Source organism: Canis aureus, chromosome 15 (assembly GCF_053574225.1).
Source record: "Canis aureus isolate CA01 chromosome 15, VMU_Caureus_v.1.0, whole genome shotgun sequence".
Taxonomy (NCBI): domain Eukaryota; kingdom Metazoa; phylum Chordata; class Mammalia; order Carnivora; family Canidae; genus Canis; species Canis aureus.
The window spans coordinates 57,251,134-57,274,027 of record NC_135625.1 but is presented as its reverse complement, the minus strand read 5'-3'; the positions used below and the strand labels follow the sequence as shown (position 1 = coordinate 57,274,027).

The 22,894-nt window shown below is 41.4% G+C and overlaps 1 protein-coding gene across 1 annotated transcript in view; it reads left to right on the top strand.

Moving 5' to 3' along the window:
• Positions 1-22,894, top strand: part of DGKI (diacylglycerol kinase iota) — a 429,239-nt gene that overhangs the window by 158,103 nt on the left and 248,242 nt on the right. Inside the window, 1 exon segment of the mRNA XM_077850064.1 lies at positions 2,558-2,653. Coding sequence (XP_077706190.1) covers positions 2,558-2,653 — 96 coding nt within the window.

The following is a 22,894-nucleotide window of genomic DNA, read 5'->3' as shown; positions in this document are numbered from 1 at the left end:
TGAATCTGAGTCAAGGTTTATCAGCAAGGATCTGAGCGCTTGTAGGTGGTATGTAGTATGCAGGGGGCAAATAGCCCCTGGCCCAGGTGAAGCCTACCAGCCTGGGGAGTTAGTGGAGTGCTTGCAAATCTGAGTCCCCAAGTCTTGACTGCTCCTGCTTCCCTTACTTGACCTCCCAGGAGTTAATTTCTGGCCTAGTTTGGTATTTACTATCAGTGGTTTTGGACCATTTGACCCACGGCAACATTTTACTCTCCATTTTTTTAAATTGCTGGCGGGATTTTTGCTCTTTTGGCTTCCCTAATATTTGATGCTGTAATTATGTGTTTTGTTTTCATGTTCTCTGGTAGGTTTTATGCCGTGGGTTGCCACACTAACCCAGTGCCTGGCACCAGTGGTCTGGAATAAATGTTTATTGAATGAATTAAAGAACAACAGAATGAAAAAAATATTTTATTCTATAAATGGCAATAAAAAAGTTGGATATTAAGTTCCCAATAATAGGCTGTTTTAGACTTTGGGGACCAATTTCTTTAGGATACCTAACAAAAACAGGCCTTTCACATATTTAAGTGAAAATGGATATTCATCCATCCCTATCTGAAAATTTCTAGGGTGTTCTTGTCTTGCTTCTGTTGCTTTTCTGTAAGGTGGACTGTGAAGTGAACCCCATTTTCCCGTTGACTTTCATAAAGAACATGAACATGACTTTCTACAGGGAAAAATGACCAACAGAGAAGAAAAATTTCTAGTGGAAAGACGGTCAGTCACCCTTTGACATGAAGGGTGGTGATTCTCATTAGCATTGCTTTCTTTTTTGGAAGAGTTTTGAGGCATTCTGAGATATGCAGGGCCTGCTCCTCCCGCCTTGTGTTGTTCCTGATCCTTCAATATCTATAGAACTCATGAATTTCTCTTGCCCCTCACCTTCACTCTTCTAAGAGTTGGTGTCATCTATCTCAGATTGTGAAGTCTGTGTAACCTACACTTATTCTTGCCTGAAAATCATTTGAGCCTATGGGCTCTGAAAAGAAAGGTTTTGTACTGGAATCTTAAGAAATACATTTATTTTAAGAGATGATGGCACTTTGTATGTTTTTCAGCTTCTCTTCAGTATATGTTTCTGCTACTTCATGTTGAGCTTTGGGATTCAGAGGGCAGTCAGGCGGGCATTTCTGGAGTCTGTTATTATAAAGGTGACTCATGTGAGATGGACTTCTAAGTTACTTGGTTATTTTGTAAAGCTCCTTACTGAAGTCATTTAACAAAAATGCCATAAGTGGCTTAAACAATAGGAATTTGTTTCTCACAGTTCTGGAGGCTGGGAAGTGCAAGATCAAGGCACAGGTATATTCGGTTTCTGATAAGAACCCATGTCCTGGCTTGTAGATGGCTGCTGTCTCACTCTGTCTTCAGATACCTTTCCTCCGTGTATGCATGGAGAGAAAGCCCTCTTGTGTGTCTCTTATCAAGGCACTAATCCCAATCATGAGGGCTCCACCTTCATGACCTAATTAACTCTCAAAGGCTTCATCCTCAAATACTGAGGAGTAGGGCTTCACATATGAATTTTAGGGGGGGGGGATTCACAATTCAGTCTATAACATCCCCCATGGAAGAGTGATTGCATGCCCCCCTGATGAATGAGATAAAAACAAGAGCAATTTTCTTTTAAAATCAGTAAACTTCCTCTCTTTGTGGTTAACCCAATACAGTGCCTTCCTTAGTAGCTGAGTCCTTTTCAAGCAAATGAGCAAAATTCACAATTAATACATAAATCCACAATGTTTCTGAGGTAGTGTGCCAGAAGGAAGGTGGCATCCTATTCATTATCCTGTTTTAAAGTATTATACTCCCCCCACCCATCCCAATGAAACAGTATGTGTTCCTGAACATCAGATTATTGTACTTATGTCACCCATCACAGCACCTCTGTTTGCCATCAGATGTGACTATGTAGGAGCAGGGAAATCACTCCGTTTGAGGAATGTAGAACTATATGGGTAAAAGATGTACTGAAGTAGGAAAAGTGTGAATGAGTAGAAATTCATTATGCTTTGAGTACACAGTGACTTAAAGTAAGTTTTGAGAGGCCTCTGCTTTAGAATATAATTTACCCATTACTGATAATACATATGGCTTCAAACAGTCTTTAAAGTACTCTAATACCACTATCCTTCTTCTTAGCTAATTTACTAAGTAAAGGCACCTTTTAATAGGATTTTGGTCTCAACTGTTGTGGGCTGTGCAGTGTTGGGCCTGGATAAATATGGCCTTCCATTGAGCAATGTGAGGGATTTTTCTTCCTTTATTTAAAATATGTTTCACAGATGACGGCATCTGTGGATAAAGCTTTTATAGGCCTAATGTCTGTTTTAGTTATGGCTCAGACAAAGTTTTCCCAAATATCTATTCTGTTTCTAGAATTTTGATAGGACTAACACCAACCATATCTCCAGGGCTGCGCTTATTTTCTTGCATCCAGAATCTAAATTTGAGATCTCCCCCCTTGATGCCTGAAAAGAAAACTGAACTCAGGTGGATCTTTTCCTTCCAGGAGAATGCCGTGAACGGAGAGCACCTGTGGCTGGAGACCAATGTCTCAGGAGACTTATGCTACCTGGGAGAAGAGAACTGCCAAGTCAGATTTGCAGTGAGTGTGCTCCTCGGACCTCTGGGCTCTCACCTTCCCCTGGGAGGGCCACCAAGTTGAGTCTTCCAGCAGCACAGAGGCCACCGTGCCTGAATCTCCAAGGAGAGGTTTGAGAGAGCCTGTACCTTGTGAGACGGTTGACAGTTAATGTGGCTTTCAAGGGGTCGGTTTTAATGGCTTTAGGGCTTGGCTCATTATTTGTTATGGTCGTCTGTGATCAGGGATTATGACTGACTGAAAGCGGAGATAATGGTTAGCATTTGTAACAATGAAGTATTTTTTAAGGTAGGTACTTTTTTTTTAGACTTAATGGCATTGCACATTTAATAGACTATAGAATAGTGTAAATCATAACTTTCTTATGCATTGGGAAGCCAGAAGATTCATTTGACTCACTTTATTGTGATACTTTATTGCCGTGGTCCAAAACTGAACCCACAATATCTCTGCCATATGCCTGAATTCAGATCAAGTTGTGGAGGATAAAATTCTAGAAACTGGACAATTAACAAATACATTGAAATAGCCCATGCTTTTTAAAACTTGCTTCATATCCCTATTTAGAACCATCAGTATAAATGTCAAGATTGTCTTTATGTTCTGTGAAAAGAGCATGGTTGCCAGGCATTAAGTTGTGAGGAACTAAAATTGTATTAAGAAAGTGAACTTAAATTTTTATGTAATTCAAAATTATCGATTTGGAAAGAGAGTAATGGGAACCCTAGAAGAGTAAGGAAGAAATTAAAAAAAAAAGGGGTTCCTTCTTATTTGGGGAAACGGGCCTCATAAATGACATATAATACATTTCTTTTTCTTTTTCATTATGTTTATTACATGAAAGAAAAATTTGGGGCAAAATGCAGGACTTTGGAATTACAAATGAATATGTTTCTACTAATGACTAATAAGGAAGAAATTGAGTTTTCACTACAGCTTTTAGAAGAATATAGCCCTCAAGGACTTTTATCAGGCTGCCTAGAATTGCAAAGCCTGTGGAACAAGACTTTAAAAACTGAATTAGCTGTTTTGACGACTGGTTTCTAGGTTTTGTTTGGGAGATTTCATAAGAGTTTAGAGGACCAGGGTTGCTTTAAGTGAAGTTAGGAACAAAGATCAGTGACAGGCCCAGCTGTATAGGGAGGGTCTCAATTTGAATCTCACTGTTACCACTCACTGTGTGATCTTGAGAACTCCTGTCCTTTGGGCACTGGCTACCTTCTTAGAAAAAGAGAGTATAGGATGAAATTATTTTAATTGTGCTTCCAACTCAGATCTGTACTTAGTTGTTTTCATTTCTCTTAATCTTGTAAATTCAATTGATTTAAATATTAGGGTTTCAACTTTCTGCATACATATTTTTAATTAAAGTATAATTGCATAAAATTTGATTAAATTAACCAAAAACCCAGAGATGCTCTGCTGTTTGGTCTGAAATGCTGTAAATAATGAATTAACATTAGGATCTTAGTTAATTGCATAAACACTGGTCTTGGAATATCAGATAATATAAAATGGAAAAAAATGAAAGACAATTTTACTTCCAAACACTTGCTTTTGAACGATTTCTACTGATACTCTAATTTGTTATGGAGTTCTACATCATTTCCAAATTACTCACTTTGATCCTCTTCTGGTAGTCATTTAGGGTCAGTACCTCTCTTGGCATATATATGTAGATAAACCTTACACCTTGGGTAGCATCGTGACCCACCAACTGATTATAACTTGATCACTATTATCTCTATACCAGGAAAAATAAAAAAGAATAAGGGAAATCGTAAGTGTAAGTAGGAGACAACAGAGTTGTGAATATTCCTGGTGCTCTTCTGAGTCTTTCTCCAAAGTTCATCTTTAATGCTCAGCAATATTAACTCACTTTACAATGTGTCTGGAAGATGAAGAGCTCTCCTCCAAAAAAAAAAAAAAAAAAAAATGATGAAAGAGGAATGAATCCGTGAGGAAGTAGAAGATCTGTGTTTCCTCATCATAGACTCCTGAAGGCTCAGTTTCTTCTGTAAAGAGAGCAATGTTTGTAGCATTACATGAGATAATGCATTGAAGGAATTTACTTGTAGCAATCGACACAATGAATTAAAAATCAAAAAAATAACAGAAAAGGCAGACAATTCACAAAAGAGCTACCAAATGCCAGTATATATGTGGAAAATATTTTTAAAGGTACTCAAAACAATTGTGAGGAGTCAACATCATGTGCCCATTAAATAAGCAAAGATTTGCAAAATGGTAATACCTGTTGGTTAGTTTAAGCCTAAATGGATCTTCTTATTGTCAGCTGGTAGAAGTGTAAATTGATATACAGTTAATTCTTGAGCAACATGGGTTTGAACCATATAGATCCACTTATATGTGAAATATTTCTGAATAATACAGTATAGTAATACAAATGTATTTTCCCTTATGGCTTTCTTAATGTTTTCTATAACTTACTGTATTATAAGCATACAGTATATAACATAGCATACAAAATATGTGTTAATTGACTGTTCATGTTATCAGTAAGGCCTCAGGCCAATAGCATGCTATAGTAGTTATGTTTGGGGGAGTCAAAAGTTATGTGTGGGTTTTTGACTGCACAGGAGGTCAGTACCCTTAACCCCTACATCATCCGAGGGTGAACTGCACTGCTGAAATTGTCAGTATGTCGTGAAAGCATTATAAATCTAGTGCTCTCTCTCATTTGGGCATATTTGGTGGGGGAAGGGGACTTTGGCAAGCAGGAAAAGACCTAGAGGAGTGTGAAGAGGTAGTAGGAGAAAGAAGAGTGAAATAACCTGGATTGCAAAAGAATATGAATGAGGGGAAGTAGAGAGAACTGATCTCTTCCAGTGTTTGAAGACATGCCTCAAAGAAAATGGAAGGGTCTTGCTCTCCATAGTTAGGACAGTAGAACTAAATTCTAGGTGTAGAATCCACTGACTCTAACAGTGAATCTTACATGTTTCATAAACATCACCTGGAAAACCTGTTAACAATGACTGTTTCTCTCCTTGCTCCAAATGCTCCAAATGCTGATTCAATATGCCAGAGTTGGACTTGGGAATCTGTGATTTTAGCAAGCACCTCAAATAACTATGGTGCAGATGGTCCACAGACTTAACTTTGAGAAATACTCTATTATAAGGAAGAACTTTAACAACCAGAACTGTCCAGCAAAGGACCAAGGTATCTGGAGAGATGGGCTCAAATGATGTGTTTACCAACAAGATGGATGACCATCTTTCAAGGATGCTGTGGTGGGGGTAGGGGGTGTGGGGGTGTGCACATATGCTTGGCTAAGAGGTTAGGCAAGTTAATTTTCAAGAGAGGCTCCAGTTTAAATGTTCTATTTGCAGCTTTCTTAGCTGAACAACAGTTTTGTAAGAAAAAAGCATGTGCGAATGGATTATGCATTATATTCTCCTTTCTTTTAATGAAGCATCTTTGAAGATAGCCAACCTGTTGAGATAAAGACCAAATTACCATTACCAGGTACTACCTGGAGGCTTCTAAACAGTGTACAGGCACAGCATTTGGAGGAGGAGTGAGTCCATTCCCAGAGATGTGCCTTTCACTCCTTACCTTATTTTAGCAAAGCAAATGTCATGGGTAGAAGTTAAGAGAAGGGAGAAATCAGTGTGGGTTGAGGTAGACAGAGGCGGCTTCATGGCAGTGGGGCTTGAGCACGGTTTGAAAGATGGGTAAGATTTATGTAAGTGGAGTGGGGCAGGGGAACATTTAGGAACAAAGGGAACATTAGCAAACTCAGAGACAGGAACAAGCTTTGAGCAAGGGAGGAGTCATCATCAGACATGCATGAGCATACCAAAGGGCATGTGTTAGGTAAGAATGGAAATAAGGAAAGATGGGGGCTGTGTGTGTTCATGTCTTCTGAACTGAAACTTGGAGTGCATGTTATAAATGTCTGTGTGCTTATGAAGCATGGCTATATAATAAATCTTCTAACGTAAGATAGCTTTGAGGGTGAAAGAAGCTGCTGGTTATAAGGTGCTGTAACATTAACTATAAACCAGAACTGCATCAGGGACACTGAGGTAGTCACTCTACCTTACAGGGACATTGCAACAGTCTATTTGAAACCAAGTCCAAGACTTCCTGCTACCATATGGACTGATATTTGGGGCTGATATTGGAGGGTATTGAAAGCAAGGCAGTGACATCATAGGACACTAAGACATTTGTAGGAGAGTTTGCTCCAAAGCCTTGGGGCTGAACCAAATGACCTTTAAAATCCTTCATCTTCTGCATTTCTCTAGTGGCAACATTTAATAGTATAGAATGTCTGTGAGCAGAAATTTAATGGAATTAAAGTTGTTCCTAAATCAGCAACAGTCCCCAAATTAGTAACTGTTTCTTTTTCTGGTCTAGAGAGGAGAAAGGGATGCAGCAGTAATGAAATGGGAGCAGAAGGATCACTGTTTCCCAACACAATGATGGGGGGAGAAAAATTGAAATAAAATTCCAATTAGGACCACTCTCATTTGGTGCTATTTATTGAGGAGGACATTTCTTCATTCATTTATTATTCTGTAAAAGTTTATGGGCTGAGTACAGTACCCGAAACTGCAGACAGTGTTGAGAGTGACAGTTAATTGGAAATGACATTATCACGGTCCGGTAGGTGCACTCTGGAGAAACTATTCCCAGGCTTTGTTTATCGTATGTACAAAGATGTTGAGCCAGAGATTTGCTTCTAAAGAAATTCACGCCTCCATTAATAATCAATAGAGCACATTCTAGTGCACACCTATTTTTACACTGAAATGACATTTGCCTACATTGCTATGTTGAGGTACCTAATAACCGTAGTCCTGGTCCTCAACCTGCCTCTATACGAGAGACAGAGATAGGCAATGCGGGAAGTAGGAAGGAAATGGGTTCTGTGAGCCTGACCTGGATTTGAAAACCTGTTCTGGGGATCCCTGGGTGGCTCAGCGGTTTGGCATCTGCCTTTGGCCCAGGGCGCGATCCTGGAGTCCCGGGATTGAGTCCCGTGTCGGGCTTCCGGCATGGAGCCTGCTTCTCCTTCTGCCTGTGTCTCTGTCTCTGTCTCTCTCTCTGTGTCTATCATAAATAAATAAATCTTAAAAAAAAAAAAAAAAAAGAAAAGAAAACCTGTTCCATCTGTGTAGAGTGAACTCTGGACAAATTTCACCTACTTTGCCTCTACTTCCTGATTTAAACTATGGTCACTAAGATCAGCCTCGGTGGTTCTTAGTGCTGGATGAGCACTGTGAACTTATAAAAACTTCTTAATTTTGTTTCTTAAAGTGGTTGGTACCAGCCTGGATCTACCACTCTGTTGGGTGGCACTGGGTGTGAATCTGTTAAAAACAAAATAACTCTACAGATGACTCCTTGCTGTCACATGTAGGTGGAGAAGTCTACCATTTACTTCATAAAGAGTGTCAGGACCCAATGAAGAGACTGGTCTCAGCGCCTGGTGTATAGTGGCTGTTGTGGCTTGAATTGTGTATCACAAAAAAGATGCTGAATTCCTAATCGCCAGGACCTCAGATTATGACCTTATTTGTATATAGGATTATTGTAGACATGATTAGTTAAGATGCCTCTTCCAGTGTGACAAATGAACTTCTAAGGAGAGAAGGGCACAGAGATACACCAGAAGGAGGCAGAGACTGGAGTGATGGAGCTGTAACTCAGGAACACCACAGACCACAGGCTGTCATCAGAAACTGGGAGAGAGGCATGGGACAGATGGCCCCTCAGAGTCCTCAGAAGGGTATCAACCCTGTGGATACCTTGATTTCAGACATCTAGCCCAGAACTGTGAGTTCATGTATTTCTGTTCTTTTAAGCTACCCACTTTGTGATACTTCATTAGGGTAGCCCCGGGAAACAAATACCATAGTTGTCCTGTATGGTGACTTATCTGGCCACATGGGTTCCTCCGCGAGACTCATAGATGGGCATACACCCAGAGGTATATTTCAAACAGCCTTGATTGAAGATTTCATTGAGACATTTGTGGCTCTCTGCATAAGTGAGCAGACAGGCAGGGAGGCACCCGCAGCTGAGAACCGCGGGGAAGAGAGTAGTTAGACGTTAGGTGAGTGAGAATGTGTAGGTTGGGTGAGAGAAAAAAGGAACTGTCAGACTTCAGAGTGCTGTTTCCAGATATCTTTTCTATTTTTAAGTGGGCTTATGTCACCTTGTTTTTGTGGGTAGGCTAATGGGTACTATTTTCCTTTTGTAATTGTTTTGTTTATACATTTTGCTTTAATCTTTTCCCTGTGGGTAAAGTTTAGCAAAAATGGCCACCCCTCTCCCCCACGACCTTCATTCTAAAGTGTCTTCCAATGTTGCTGGGAAGCTTAACAAATACAGTTTTATTGAGTAAATGAACAAATTGCATTAGGGAGGCCATGTGATGTGGGGTGGGATGTGGAGAGTGAGGAACCATGCATATTTAGAGACAAACAGATCTGGATTAATATCCTAGCTCTGCCCAGCTTCTCTGAGCCCCAGGTCCTTCTGTAAAATAGTAGTGATTGTATCTGCCTCTCAAAAATTGGTAGAGAGATTAAATTACTTGACAAACATAATGTCCTTTCTTGTTTTCTCCTGTCCCTACTTCTATTTCAATGGCATCAAGTTGGACTTTGCTCTCAAGAAGACTTTACGTTTGGGGTTCTTCTGCTAACCCCAACACTGAGACTTAAACTTTTACCTGTCATTTTACTGCTATGTGTGTAATATCCATAATCTTCCTAGGTCATGGATAGGGAAACGAGTGTGCAAACTAAAGTAACCCATTCTGGAAAACATCTCCTAGGCTGTGTCTCCTTATTGGTAGACCAGAAGTCTCATTGCAATATCACAGCCTCTGCTCACAAGGAGGCTGGGCATTTCACTGGATCCTTGGAAGAAACTTGTTAGAGTACAAGTGCGGTAGCTTCCTGCCCTATTTGAGCAACACTTTCAGCTTTTTGTTGCTTAAAAAAAATTTTTTTTTAAAAAGATGCAGAACCTGGTCACACACTGTTTATTTCATCTCTAGAATATGGACACACTAGACAGCAGTGAGTGCAGATGCTCTTCATGTGCATCTCTGTTCTGTGGGTGAAGAGGCAAAGCAGTGTCCAGCACACATTGGTGAGGCCTTTCTGCCCATCTGTGCATTCAGGTCTGGCAGGTGTATACCACAGAGCACCAACATTGGACTCAAGCCTCAGAATGCATCAGGACTGCTTGCCTGCTGATCCCTCACATGCCAGTTGTCCAGCGTGGCAGATTGATGGGCGGGCCATACCCCCAGATGGCAGCTTGGCTGAGTCGGGTGTGGGCTGTCGCAGGGAACTGTGAGTGTGGCAATAAAGCCCAGGAGGCTAAGCCAACTTTCTGTTGTTTGGGTGCCAGCCTTGAAGATGCCATCTCCAGGGAGCTGCCAATTCTGCTCTCTGCCAGAGGTCTCTCCCATCATTAGGATATTGAGGAGCTAATGAATCCAGATGACTCAGGGAGAGCCGAGCCATCAACAAAAATTGTTTTGAAAAACATTTGCATAGAAAGATTCTCTGCTCCTGACCCTGTGGTCAGTGGACGTGAGTGGAGAAAGGGAGTGAGGTGGTTCTGTGGGTGCAAGTGATGGTACTCCATATGTGTCTGGCCAGATGGTTGGGCATTTGCATGAGATCATCCAAGTGCACATTTCAAACTGCATCTGGCATGTGGCAGGCCCTCAGTAAATATTAGCCATTGTTACTATTATAGCTATCATTGTTGTTATTAGTGTAATTATTTGGTGTAGAGTGCTGTCCATGCACTTGAGGGGAATATCGTACTGTTCCTGCCCACTTCATGAAACAGAGACAGAGATGTGCTATGGAGCCCAGGAAACTTTAGGATTCTTCCCTCCTAAGTGACCATGGATCAACAGTATCATTGGCTTTTTGCACAGTCTGTTTTTTTTTTTTTTTTTTTAAACCAAATCATGTTCTGGAGAGCACTAAACTCCTATAAAAAATACGGTGCATTGTTTATTAAAGCAGACTTATGACCAAATAAGTTTAGCAAACACCGAACACCTTTGATATACAAATGTATGTTATGAAGCTCTAAGAAGATATAAAGTATGCAGGATTTTCTAAGTTTTTCCTTGGGAGAAGGGATGATGAATCCATTATTTTTCCCACAGAACAGCTACTGGCATCATGTGGGATCCCAGTATTCACTGGAAACCTTAGAAATGCTCACATCATGGCATTTACCTAGGACTTGTCAATGTTGGTCAATAACAGGAACCCTTTGGGCTGGTCATCGAGGCAGTTGCCTCCCATTTAAAGGTGAAGGAATGTCAGAGAAAATAACCATACAGAGTTTCATACCTGTTCTTTATCTTCTGTTATTTTGCCTTTGTACTAAACTTTCATTAAGACAAGTGTGCACTCACGCACGCGTGTGTGTGTGTGTGTGAGAGAGAGAGAGCGCACGTGAGCATGTATTTTATTGTTAAGAGTTTGGGCTTCTGAGAATAATTGTCATCTCTTCTGCAATGATAATTTTAGATTGAGGCGGTGTTTGTGGGTATGTGTTTGTGTGGAGCAGTTGTTGTTATTTCATACTGGCATGGTCCTGTTACTTAATAAAAATAATTTGCATCTAATTGAACATAGGGTTTGTATCTCAGCTAGGCAATGCCCAGGTATATAGAAATGTTTTTGCTTTTTCCACTGTTCTCAGTGCAGAGACCCAGAAAATAGAATTCAACCAATAGTCTTGTTGCTCAGAGGCCCCAGTCTTGGCTGAAGCATTATTTGTATCAGATGTTCCCCAGAATTACTACCAGCCTCTAAGTGGACATGATTTCTAATTGTTAGGAGCTTGTTGTTATTTTTGGTCCCTATCTCATAGACCAGGCAGATAGAGATTTTAGAAAGTAGTGTCATAAAAACACACGGAAATGGAAAAGCCTGCTTTGATGACTTCATTTGAGGAGGCATGTGGGCTGTGGAATCAAAGGGTGACCTGGCTTTGAATCTAGGCTCTGGGATTTCCTGGTTGTGTGATGTTGGTTATCATGTAGCCTCAGTTTCCCATCTTCAAAATGTGCACAATACCTGCTTCTTACCATTGTTGTGAAACTTAAATGGGATCATGCATATACAGCAATCAACAGCATGGCAAGTCACGAACACATGGTAAAAATCTTCCACTACAGTCATTCCTCCTTCAGTGGAAGTGGCTGCAATGGGTTGTCAGAAACTGATCCCGAGCCAAAGCCCGAGTACAAACTTTGGAGGGCCTTATGATCAGCACGTTACTCTCACTGAATAAAAGAGAAGATGGAGCTCATGAAGTGAGATCCCAGCTGACAGTCTGTCGCTCAACTCTGTGGCCCTTCTCCATTCTCTTGATCTTATATAGCATGGATCACTTTCTATTTTTTTTTTTTAATCACTCACCTACTTGCCTGTATCTCCATCCTAGAACATACAAGTTCCATTTAGCTCAGAGACTGTTTCCTGTGTTCTACTGTCCTGGATCCTTAGTTCTGAGAGCAGTGACTAAAGTCAGGAGTTATCCTGCCATTTTCTGGAATGAATGAGTTCAGTGATGGTATTACTGAGACACACATGCACACATGGATGCCTGTCACCAGATCGAACCCTGCCATTTAAGTATCATCATACTTAGCATCCAGGATGTTTGAATTCTTGCCTTAGTTCTCAGGCTCTTTAGCAGGGGGTTCAACATTCATTGTTTAGCAGGCTCTTGTGGTTAAAACCCCTGTATAGCCTGTGCCATGCCAATTGCAGCCCATTTTATTTGGTTCTCATGGAGGATAGAGGCTGGGTGTTTACCATTCTTGACATAGGTGGTCATGTTATGGTTGTCTTATAGTCCATCCCCATGGGGCTCTCATGAGAATGGATCATCTGAAGCAATGTCAAATGTATTTATCTTCATTAGTCTTGTTCCCCTAATCTTTCACTAGTAAAATGACAAGGAAATAGTAAGTTGTAATAGAAATGTAGCTTTGAGCCAGAAAGACTTGGGTTTCACTAGCTAATCTATCTTGGGAGAGTTGTTCAATCTCATAGGGTCTTACCTCCTTTGTTGTAAAATGGGTGAAGTACTGCCTTGCATGGCTGGAGTGGGCTGTGATGACAGTGCACATAATGCATATATTCTACTACCAGCCATACTGGTAAATACCGTCAGTGGTAGTGACGTTCTCACTGAAGGATGGTATAGGTAGGTGTGTGTATGTGAGTAAAAGCCATGGTGCCAACTGGGGATATAGCATTGGGTGAACTGTGGCTGAAATAGTGGTCCCCCTGGGCTAGATTGGCTGGAAGACTTTCTCTTAATTATGTCACCAAGAGCTTGGGATATAAGAAATGGCAATGAAAGAATAGCTTATTTACCATAGCTCAATATGGCTTCTTAAGCAGGTACAGTATTCCATATTAAAGCATGTGTATCTAAATTATTTTTTAGAAATCTCAAGCTGTGAATTAAAAAGAAACCCAAACAAACAAAATTCCTCTATTTCCATGATGTAAACTGATAATGAGAACATGTTAGGAATCATGCTGCAGGTTAGGGAATGTATGTGGTGCCATCACACCCACAAGGAATGAAAGGCAGACTTTGGTGTTCTCTAGTTTATACTGAACCTCAGATCTCTACACACTTGACAAACTACCTCAGAACTAGAGAGAGCCATTAACACAACATAGGCACACCATTTCCTGTTAATTTTTATTATGACTTCTGTAGTATGTCCAGCCATTCTTGTATCTATTTCCTTGAAATTCATAAATGTACATCTTTGGGTGTGTAGAGTTATCATTGTGCAAATATCTACTTATTAGTGTCTGTCTTCTTATAATCCTATTTACATACATTTTTTTGCACATATAGTAACACTTCATTTAATCTGTAAGATGTACAACAACTCTGACCTGAGATCACTTGAAAAGAGTATAAAAATTCAATAGGCAGCAGCCACAAAGTCATCTTGAAAGAAACAAAAATAGAAAGATAGCACACAATAAAGTCAAAGCCATTGACTGGCTGTGGTCATATAAGCTAGGACCTGCTGGCACCTAAGCTGAGAAACATAGAGGAAATGAATGGGGAAAAAGAAATAAGAGAAAAGACAGGCAGAAGAGAAAAAGGTAAAACAAGAGATGAGAGCAACAAAGTACAGAGGCTGTCAATAACAATAGTTATGGAAATATCAAGTATCCTTGGGTAAAATGACAACCAAGAGTGGGAAATAGAATTATGGATTTTTGAAGATTTCTTCTAGCTCATTAGGCTGAAATCCCTTTTTCTTTTGTCCTGAAATCCTTTTTTTAATGCATCAGGACCATGAAGGCGGCAGAACGAATGTGTAAGCAGCAGAGCAACCTTGTACCCGTCCATGAGTGCACATGCTGAGCATCCCATAGCCCAGCAGTCTCTCAGAGCAGCCCTGTGTACATACCTTTCCATCAGACCTACACAGATTTATCAGACCATGCACCTTACTTTCCATAAGTGACAACTGCAACATATATTTGCTTCCTATCTCTTTAACTGCACCCAAATTCTGCATAGATGTATAAAAGTAGTGTGTGTACTAGTTAAACTCAACTGAGTTCCACGATGTGGACTCCTCCTAAGATTTTCTACATGTAGCTTTCTACTGCAACCCATCAGTACCTATCAATTTTTTTTTCGCTAGAGAAAAATGCCTTGAATTCACTAACGTTAGCCACTTTTAACCACTCTTAAAGAATATGATACAAATTTTATTGTAAGTGCGAGCTATTAAGATATAGGCAAATATCTCCCCCTTGGCCCCCACACTTAAAGTGAATACTGTGCCACTCTGACCGTAGCTTTTACCAATCTTAATATAATGTTAAAAATAAGACAAGATGCCACTCTTTATAACCAACCAATAATTTCATCTTTGAATCAACTCAATTTCTTTTTTTTTTCTCTTGGGTAAATATTTTTATTTATTTTTTAATTTTTTAATTGGAGTTCAATTTGCCAACATATAGCATAACACCCAGTGCTCATCCCGCCAAGTGCCCCCCTCAGTGCCCATCATCCAGTGACCCCAACCCCCCGCCCACCTCCCCTTCCATTACCCCTTGTTCATTTCCCAGAGTTAGGTGTCTCTCATATTTTGTAACCCTCACTGATGTTTTCACTCATTTTCTCTCCTTTCCCTTTATTCCCTTTCACTAATTTTTATATTCCCCATATAGACCATATAATGTTTGTCCTTCTCCGATTGACTTACTTCACTCAGCATAATACCCTCCAGGTCCCTCCACATCGAAGCAAATGGTGGGTATTTGTCGTTTCTAATGGCATAGTCCATTGTATACATAGACCACAGATTCTTTATCCATTCATCTTTTAATGGACACCGAGGCTCCTTCCACAGTTTGGCTATTGTGGACATTGCTAATCAACACAATTTCTACCAATTTAGTTTTTACCTAAGGGTTTCTCCGGTGAGCCCAGATTGCCTGCTTTACAGGAGGAGGAAAGGTTTTCATAAGATGTTTTAGTTCTCATATTCAGCTCACCCAGTCTGTTCCCTTCCACAGTTTTCTGCTCTAAGATTTGGGTTTTCTTTCCCTTCACATGAAAAATAAACATCATCAGTTGAGGAAATATAAGACTTTTATTTGTGTCGAAACAGTCAGGAGAAGGCACTTCTTTATGTGTCTCCAGAGAAGCTGTGGAAGCAACACCTCTGTGCCTGAGCTCAGGTGGCTCTTGTGACCTTCTAGATTTATAGGCCTATCTGAGGTTACTCAGGAGAGCGGGTCTCTAGAAATGTAAACACTTCACACACACATTGCTTCAGATAACACATTCTTTACAACACGATACAATGTGCTGCTTGAAAAGCATATCAAGTGAGGCTTATTGCAGGACTTTAGAGGCAATCCGCACCATAACACGCTGTGCACTGTAGTATGTGTAGTCAGCCGGCATACACCAGCAGCAGGCTGGTCAAGGTGTAGGAGGGAAGCCGTCCTTGGCCGTCTGGAAGACCGTCAACTGGAAGACCTACGGGCCCAAGTAGGAGACATCTGTGTTAAGCTTTAGTGGAGGCCCGCAGGTGACTGGAGAGGGGTCTACTTTATCACTTACACACTTGTGCATCTCTGCCTCCACTCCTGTTTTGTTTTTGTCACTTCAGCTCAGTACCTAATTGCCTAATACGTGAGTTATCACTGTGGAGTCGGAACCATGATTTGCAAGACCCCTTGTGATCTGGCCTTGCCATTGTTATCCGGCCTCATCTCTACCTCATTTACTTCGACAACTCAGGCCCTTCTGTCACTCTTTAAACATCCCAAAGCCCTCAGGCCTCTGGGCTTTGCACTTGCTGTTGGTCCCTTTGCCTTGAATGCTTTCCCCCCAGACATCTGCAAGCGAACTCCTACACTTCCTTCCGGTGCTCCTCAGAATGTATCTTCTCATTGAGACCTTTCCTGGCCAACTACAGCTTCCTTCTACTCTTGTTTTTTTTTCTCTTATTTCTGGTTCTCTCTTTAATTTTTCTCTTTAGCACTTATATCTACCAACATATGATATTTATGTATCATATTTATTTTCTCTCTCTTCTTGGATAAAGTTATCTCCATGAGATAAAAAAAAATGTTTTGTTAATGCTTTGCTCACTGCTGTATCCCCAGAGCTCGGCACCTACTATACGCTTGGTATTTACTGATTGACTGAATTAATAAATTACTTTGTCCCATCTCCTTTTTTCTTCCTCTTGCTTTCAGATTGTGCGACATCTTGCCACCAGATTAAATGATTATTTTTGGCCACATTGGTCTCAACAACTCTGTCAGCGTTCCATTGCATATTAGATTAAAATTTGTACTGCTCAGCCTAGATTTAAGGATTTGAGTAGTCTTGGATTTGCCGTTCTGGCCTGATCTGCATCACCTAACCGGGACTTCTATTTGGGAAGCCTGGCCTACTTGCTGGCCCCAATTTTGTCCAGCGTGTTTCCTCCCCACCCCCATGACCATCATCCAAGTACAGATTCCAATTTAGCCTGTACATACAGGTAGTATAACAAGAGCAGCAATAGCACCGACTTTTTGTTCTTAACTCTACCCACTTATGTAAGACCTCAGTCCTCTGCCCAATAGCTATCCCATCCAGTGTCCCCAAGGCTCTGCAGAAGGTATCTCATTTGTGACACAAAGGTGGTGCTGCTGTAATCACTGCGAAGCCTCTACCCTATCTTCCCTCTGTGTGGAGAGGTCTTCTCTTCCTTTAAAGTACCGCATTTTCTCTTTGGGGGTTGCCTACTGTGAGAATGCCTCTGTCCTGCTGAAGGTTTTGTCTCATGATCTCAAAGCCACCAGTTCTCCAGATTGGGGCTGATTTGGGGGCTTGAAAGAGAGAAAGCCCTTCTCTACAAATCTTTCTTCTTTCCTCTTTCCTTTCCTTCCAGAATGTCTACTAGGCTCTTGGTATGTATCCAGTAGTGTACTTGGTGATGGATTTTAGGAGTCTGAGGAATCTCCTACTTTTTGTAACCTACAATTTTTTAAAATTTTATTTTTAATTTATTTAGAGAACATGAGTGTGGGGAGGGGCAGAGGAAGAGAGAGAGAGAAGCAGACTCCCCACTGAGTGTGCAGCCTCACAACCTTGAATTCATGACCTGAGCCAAAACCAAGAGTCAGATGCTCAACCAACTGAGCCACCCGGGCACCCCTATACCTCTACAATTTTTAACCCTGGGGCCTCTTGGGAATAGTTCTGCTTTGCCATTTTTTTAAAAAAGATTTTTATTTATTTATTCATGAAAGACACAGAGAGAGAGGCAGAGACACAGGCGGGGGAGAAGCAGGCTCCCTACAGGGAGCCCGACATGGGATTCGATCCTGGGACTCCAGGATCATGCCCTGGGCCAAAGGCAGGCACTAAACCACTGAGCCACCCAGGGATGCCCTGCTTTGCCATTTGTCTTGCAGCCCCTTATGACACAGCTCCTGTGGCTTCTTAATATGGCCATTTCTCCTACTCCTCAACTTGGGGACACCTTATTCCATCTGAACCTCCAGCCGGGAACACACGTAGAAGTCTCCATACTCCCAAGTTTCAACCTGGCACCCAAGAACTTGCACCAGTGGACACCTGTGAGCCCAGCAACTCTGTACCCCGTGAAACATGCCAAAGCCAGCCTCCATTCCTATACGAGATATCAGTGGCTGCTACATAAAGGCTCTTTACTGAAGTGTCCTCAAATTTTGAAATATATACATTTTATAAGGCCCAATTCAAGCATTTGTTTTTCTGTTAGGTCCTTCTTACTGACTCAGCCTCTGAGATTTTATCATCCTCTGAATAATGGCTCTCATTGTCTGAGCTGGTCATTTAGCATCTAGCCATGTGTGGCCTTCTCTGTTAATGACCTCCTCCCACCCTCCCGGCTGAGTCCTCCTTGCCTCAAGTGGCTTGCCAGCTTTTCTTAGGAAGGACAGAAGCTCCTTCCTCTTTAATTCCTGCACTGCACTTAGCATTGCCTTATCTTCTTAGTGGTGGTTAAACGTATTTCTTGATTAAATGTTTATAGATATGCTTTGGAAAAGTCAGTGGTTAACACTGTTTCTGCCACATGGAAAATTAATTTATGCAGGACACTTCAGACCATCATGGTTCCAGAGGACTGGCACATGCAGGTTTAGGTGTATTGATATGTATTTGAGCATTGCATGAGCAAATTTTGTGCACTCTCTTTTACATAAGTCCTCCACCCAACCTCCTGTTCCTGTTCCTTTCTCTGTCAGATATTTTGAGGTACATCTGGCATTTAGAATGTAGGGTGTCGATGGTGGGGGACTCCCTCAGAGGGGTTTGAGCCCTTGTCTATCCAGAGGACACAGGGGACAAACACATAGGACTTTGGCAAATGAGGGTCTTGACCTTCCAACATGGGCCAACAATCCTTAGGCTGAAGGCTGACCCCTTTAACACAGAGTGAGATCTTGTAGCAGACCCTGGGAGACAGCTTTGAGATTACCCTTGAGCCACAGACTGCTCCACATGTGTGGTGTTTTTGCTCCTCAGTCTGGGATTTTGAAATCTTATTGTCATAGACTTACTGATGTAATGAAGAACCACAATAGGGGTGCACTGAGACCTCAGATAGCTGCCCTCCTGGTTTGTCCGAAGTGTCCTGCATTCTGTTTGAGGAAAAGAGGAGCCAACATGAGTGGCATTGGAGGCTGTGCTTGGCCCTCAAATCACCTTAATGGAACTTTCAGATAATGTCATTCTTCATTTTTCCTAATACCAATTTACAGATTGCATCCCAGGATCCCCAGAGAAGCAGAACTTGCCAAGTATGCTTGTCTTTTCTTCTAATTAGGTTTTTAAATAAATCAAAGAACTCTTGTTTTCATTTACCTTGGATTACACAGCAACAGTGTTTTGGTTCACGTTGCCCATAGAGGCAATCCCCACTGAAAGGACACCGAATTCCTGACACTCCAAAGGCTTAGGAGCTTTCCTCCCTCCTCTTTACTGAGCATTCCATTCTCTCCTTGGAGAGGAAGAAAAGATGGCCTTATCTGTGCTCTGTTGCCTCTCCTGGTGGCCCCTCCCACCAAAGCACCCCATAGACTGAGTTCTGTGTCTGAAAGGGAGCAAGAAGGGAGGATATAATTCTTCTTGCCTTGCTTTCTTTTTACTCTTTACCTAATTCTCAACCCTCACTTAGCTTCTGTTCCTCAGCCTGATGCTTTGGATCTGGGGTAAGCCAAGGGGCTAAGGAATCACTGGGAAGAAGATTGCTAGGCAGAGCTTGATGCCCATTCCCTTGGCCCCATCCCCTCACCTCTTTCCAACTCTGTGCTCCATTAAGTCTTTTTCCCCAGAGTGCCTCCTCTGTCTCCTTCCCTGATCCCAGTATGATTGGGTTCCTGCCCAGAGGAACCCCTCCCTGGCCATTCATCTTTTTATCAGTGTAGCCTCATTGTAGAGACAGAGCTGATGGAAGTAGTGACTCCTTGCATTAAGTCTGTGAGCCCAACCCTGGGAACTCTGGGGAGAGATGCTGCAAGTCCAAACTCTATTTGGCCAGCAGCAGGCTTTGGTCTCTAAGTTCTTCTGAAACAGGGAGACTGAGAAGGGGTTGTCATGCCAGCTCTGAGGACTCGAGTATTTCCTCCTAATATTTTCTTTGAATACTGACAAAATCAGAAAATCCTTAGTAAGAGCATTGAAATCACTTGATATTCAAAGCAGTAAGTCTGATTAGCCTTTAAATTCATAGAAAGAGTGAGTTTTTAAATTTTTAAAATTTTAATTTGTAAACATATGTAGAATTAATGACTTTTTTTTTTTTATAATAGTCACACACACACACACACACAGAGGCAGAGACACAGGCAGAGGGAGAAGCAGGCTCCATGCACCGGGAGCCAGACATGGGATTCAATCCCGGGTCTCCAGGATCGTGCCCTGGGCCAAAGGCAGGCGCCAAACCACTGCGCCACCCAGGGATCCCTTAATGACCTTTTTTGATTCATCACTTTTTAAGAGTGAAGCATTGGTTTAAATAAGAGTTCAGTGATTGTTTTTTTTTTTTAGTGGTTTTTTAAAGAAAATGTAAATAAAGTCTATATTCTGACACTTTTAACTTTGTATTTAGCTTAAATCTTGCAGTTAAAAATTGTAAAATAACCTAGCGCAAAAATTCTGTATGTTTTGAGCAATTTCTGCCCAAAAGCTTATCATCTAGCTATTTTGAATAACTTTGACCAGTCAAAATATAGTCATAAGCCAAGAAGTCAGGAGTTAAAATTTCTGATTCACTGGAACAGTTTTTGTCACTTGAGAAACTAAATTCCATGTATTTTATTACTATTGAAAAAGCCCTTCATTCAGAATTTGCTTGATTTTGCATATGATCATAAGCCTCAATTACCCACTTTTTATATTTATTTATTTATTTATTTATTTATAATAAATTTTTTATTGGTGTTCAATTTGCCAACATACAGAATAACACCCAGTGCTCATCCAGTCAAGTGCCCCCCTCAGTGCCCATCACCGAGTCACCCCCACCCCCCGCCCTCCTCCCCTTCCACCACCCCTAGTTCATTTCCCAGAGTTAGGAGTCTTTATGTTCTGTCTCCCTTTCTGATATTTCCTACCCATTTCTTCCCCCTTCCCTTCTATTCCCTTTCACTATTATTTATATTCCCCAAATGAATGAGAACATATAATGTTTGTCCTTCTCCGACTGACTCATTTCACTCAGCATAATACCCTCCAGTTCGATCCACGTTGAATTTTACCCACTTTTTAGATTATTAACTGTTAGAAGCTGTCACTGAAGAAATTGAAGGCAACAAAAGACAGGCACAACAACATTGAAAGTATATCTAGTCTGTCAGAAAGAAAACAAAAATAACTGTTCTTCATAGTAAAATGCATCATGTTAGAGTGTTTATGAAGAAAAATTTAGATTATGGTCTATATATTCTGGTTCTAGAGGCATGAAAGTCTATATTTTTGGAGGGTTTTTTAAGATTCAATATTGTTTAAATAATGTTGGTTTTATAACTTACAGCATTTTATTTCCTACATTATCATCTGGAGAACATTGCACTTGAATTACACTCTATGAATGATGTTGACATATTTACATGCTGTTCCAGAAAGCTGAGAGATAACTTGTCTGAATCTTGTGATTCTCAAACTCTTACTATTAGCCCAGATACCTTATTCCAAAACTTTTCTTTCTTTCTTTGTTTCTTTCTTTCCTTTTTTTTTTTTTTTTTTTTTTTTTAGATTTTATTTGACAGAGAGAGAGAGAGAGAACACAAGCAGTGGGAGGGTAGGCAGAGGGAGAGGGAGAAGCAGTCTTCCCACTGAGCACGGAGCCTGATGCGGGGATTGATCCCAGGACTCTGAGATTGTGACCTGAGCTGAAGGCAGATGCTTAACTAACTGAGCCACCCAGGTACCCCTCAAAAGAGATTCTGATTTAGAATCCTGGTACGGAAAACAAGGAAAGGAAGAGATATTCTGGTTTTACCCAGTGTTCTTGGGTCCCTGTGCCTGCTTGGTGCTCTTCCTACAATCCTCAGTGACCTCTTAGGAGCCTCCCAGAGTCCCTGGAGCTCTGCAGGTGCAAAGCCAGACTGAAGCAAGAATTACTGATAAGGAGGGAGGCTTGTCCAGTGTGCTTAAAAATCATAACCCATCAGTGGTGCCTACTGTGAGGAGAGTTGCTTTGTTTGTCTGCAGTGTAATCTACCAGGGGTTTTGTGGATGATGAGTAGGCTGGAATCAATTCCAGTTTCCATAGCCTCACTACAACTCTGATTGGCTATATGACTCAGTTGCCCCATGCATTCTCTGCAGGTGGTGCTGCATCAGTGATCTGTACCAGAAGATCTGAAGGAGAGGGGAGAAAAACATGAATTTGCTCATGGGCATTCTGCAAACTAGAATCCTATTGTTGCTTCGAGTGCTGCTGCTGCTTCTACCACTACCACTGTTTGTGCTCCCCTTCCCCCCCCTCGTCCTCCTCCCTCTCCTGTCTTTTCAGTAATAGAGCTGAGATTTTCCAGTGTGTAGCTAGATGCTTGGGTTTCCCTTATCCTTTGTTCTTTGCAAAATCAATTGATTGTCAAACTTAATGTTCCAGACCATGTTCTTTCCTCAGGCAGAGGAGAGCCATCTACAAGCAGGTAACTAAACCTCAGTCAGTGGGTGTCTAGACTGCAAGTTGAGATGCTGCAGGGTTCTGGGTGCCTTGTAGAAGGCACAGAGCACCATGCAAACCCCATGTTGAACGCATGGAACCATCTGGGACAGAGCAGGCTAGAGTTGCTTGCATTTCTGATCCTGCCCCTTCCGAGGGGGTGGCTTGCAGTCCTTCTAATTTTCTTCAGTAGCAGCAATACCTCAATTTTTGGCTCAAAAATTATATCTCAGCAGGGGAAACCACACATCAAAAGAGAGCAGTTTGCCAGTAATCTATACTAGCACCTTTCCTGAGAATAAGGACTCAGGCCTTTCACACTTGGATGCTTTGATTCACTGTTTCACAGATTAGCTTTGTTATATTAAGCTGCTTTCAGTGCTCAAACTCCAGTTATTCATGCAGACCTACCTTTTAGCGTGTGCTTTGTAGGGAGGCCTGAACATTCCCAGCTTGGATTTTACAGGACATTGGAGTATCGAGATACCACCTGT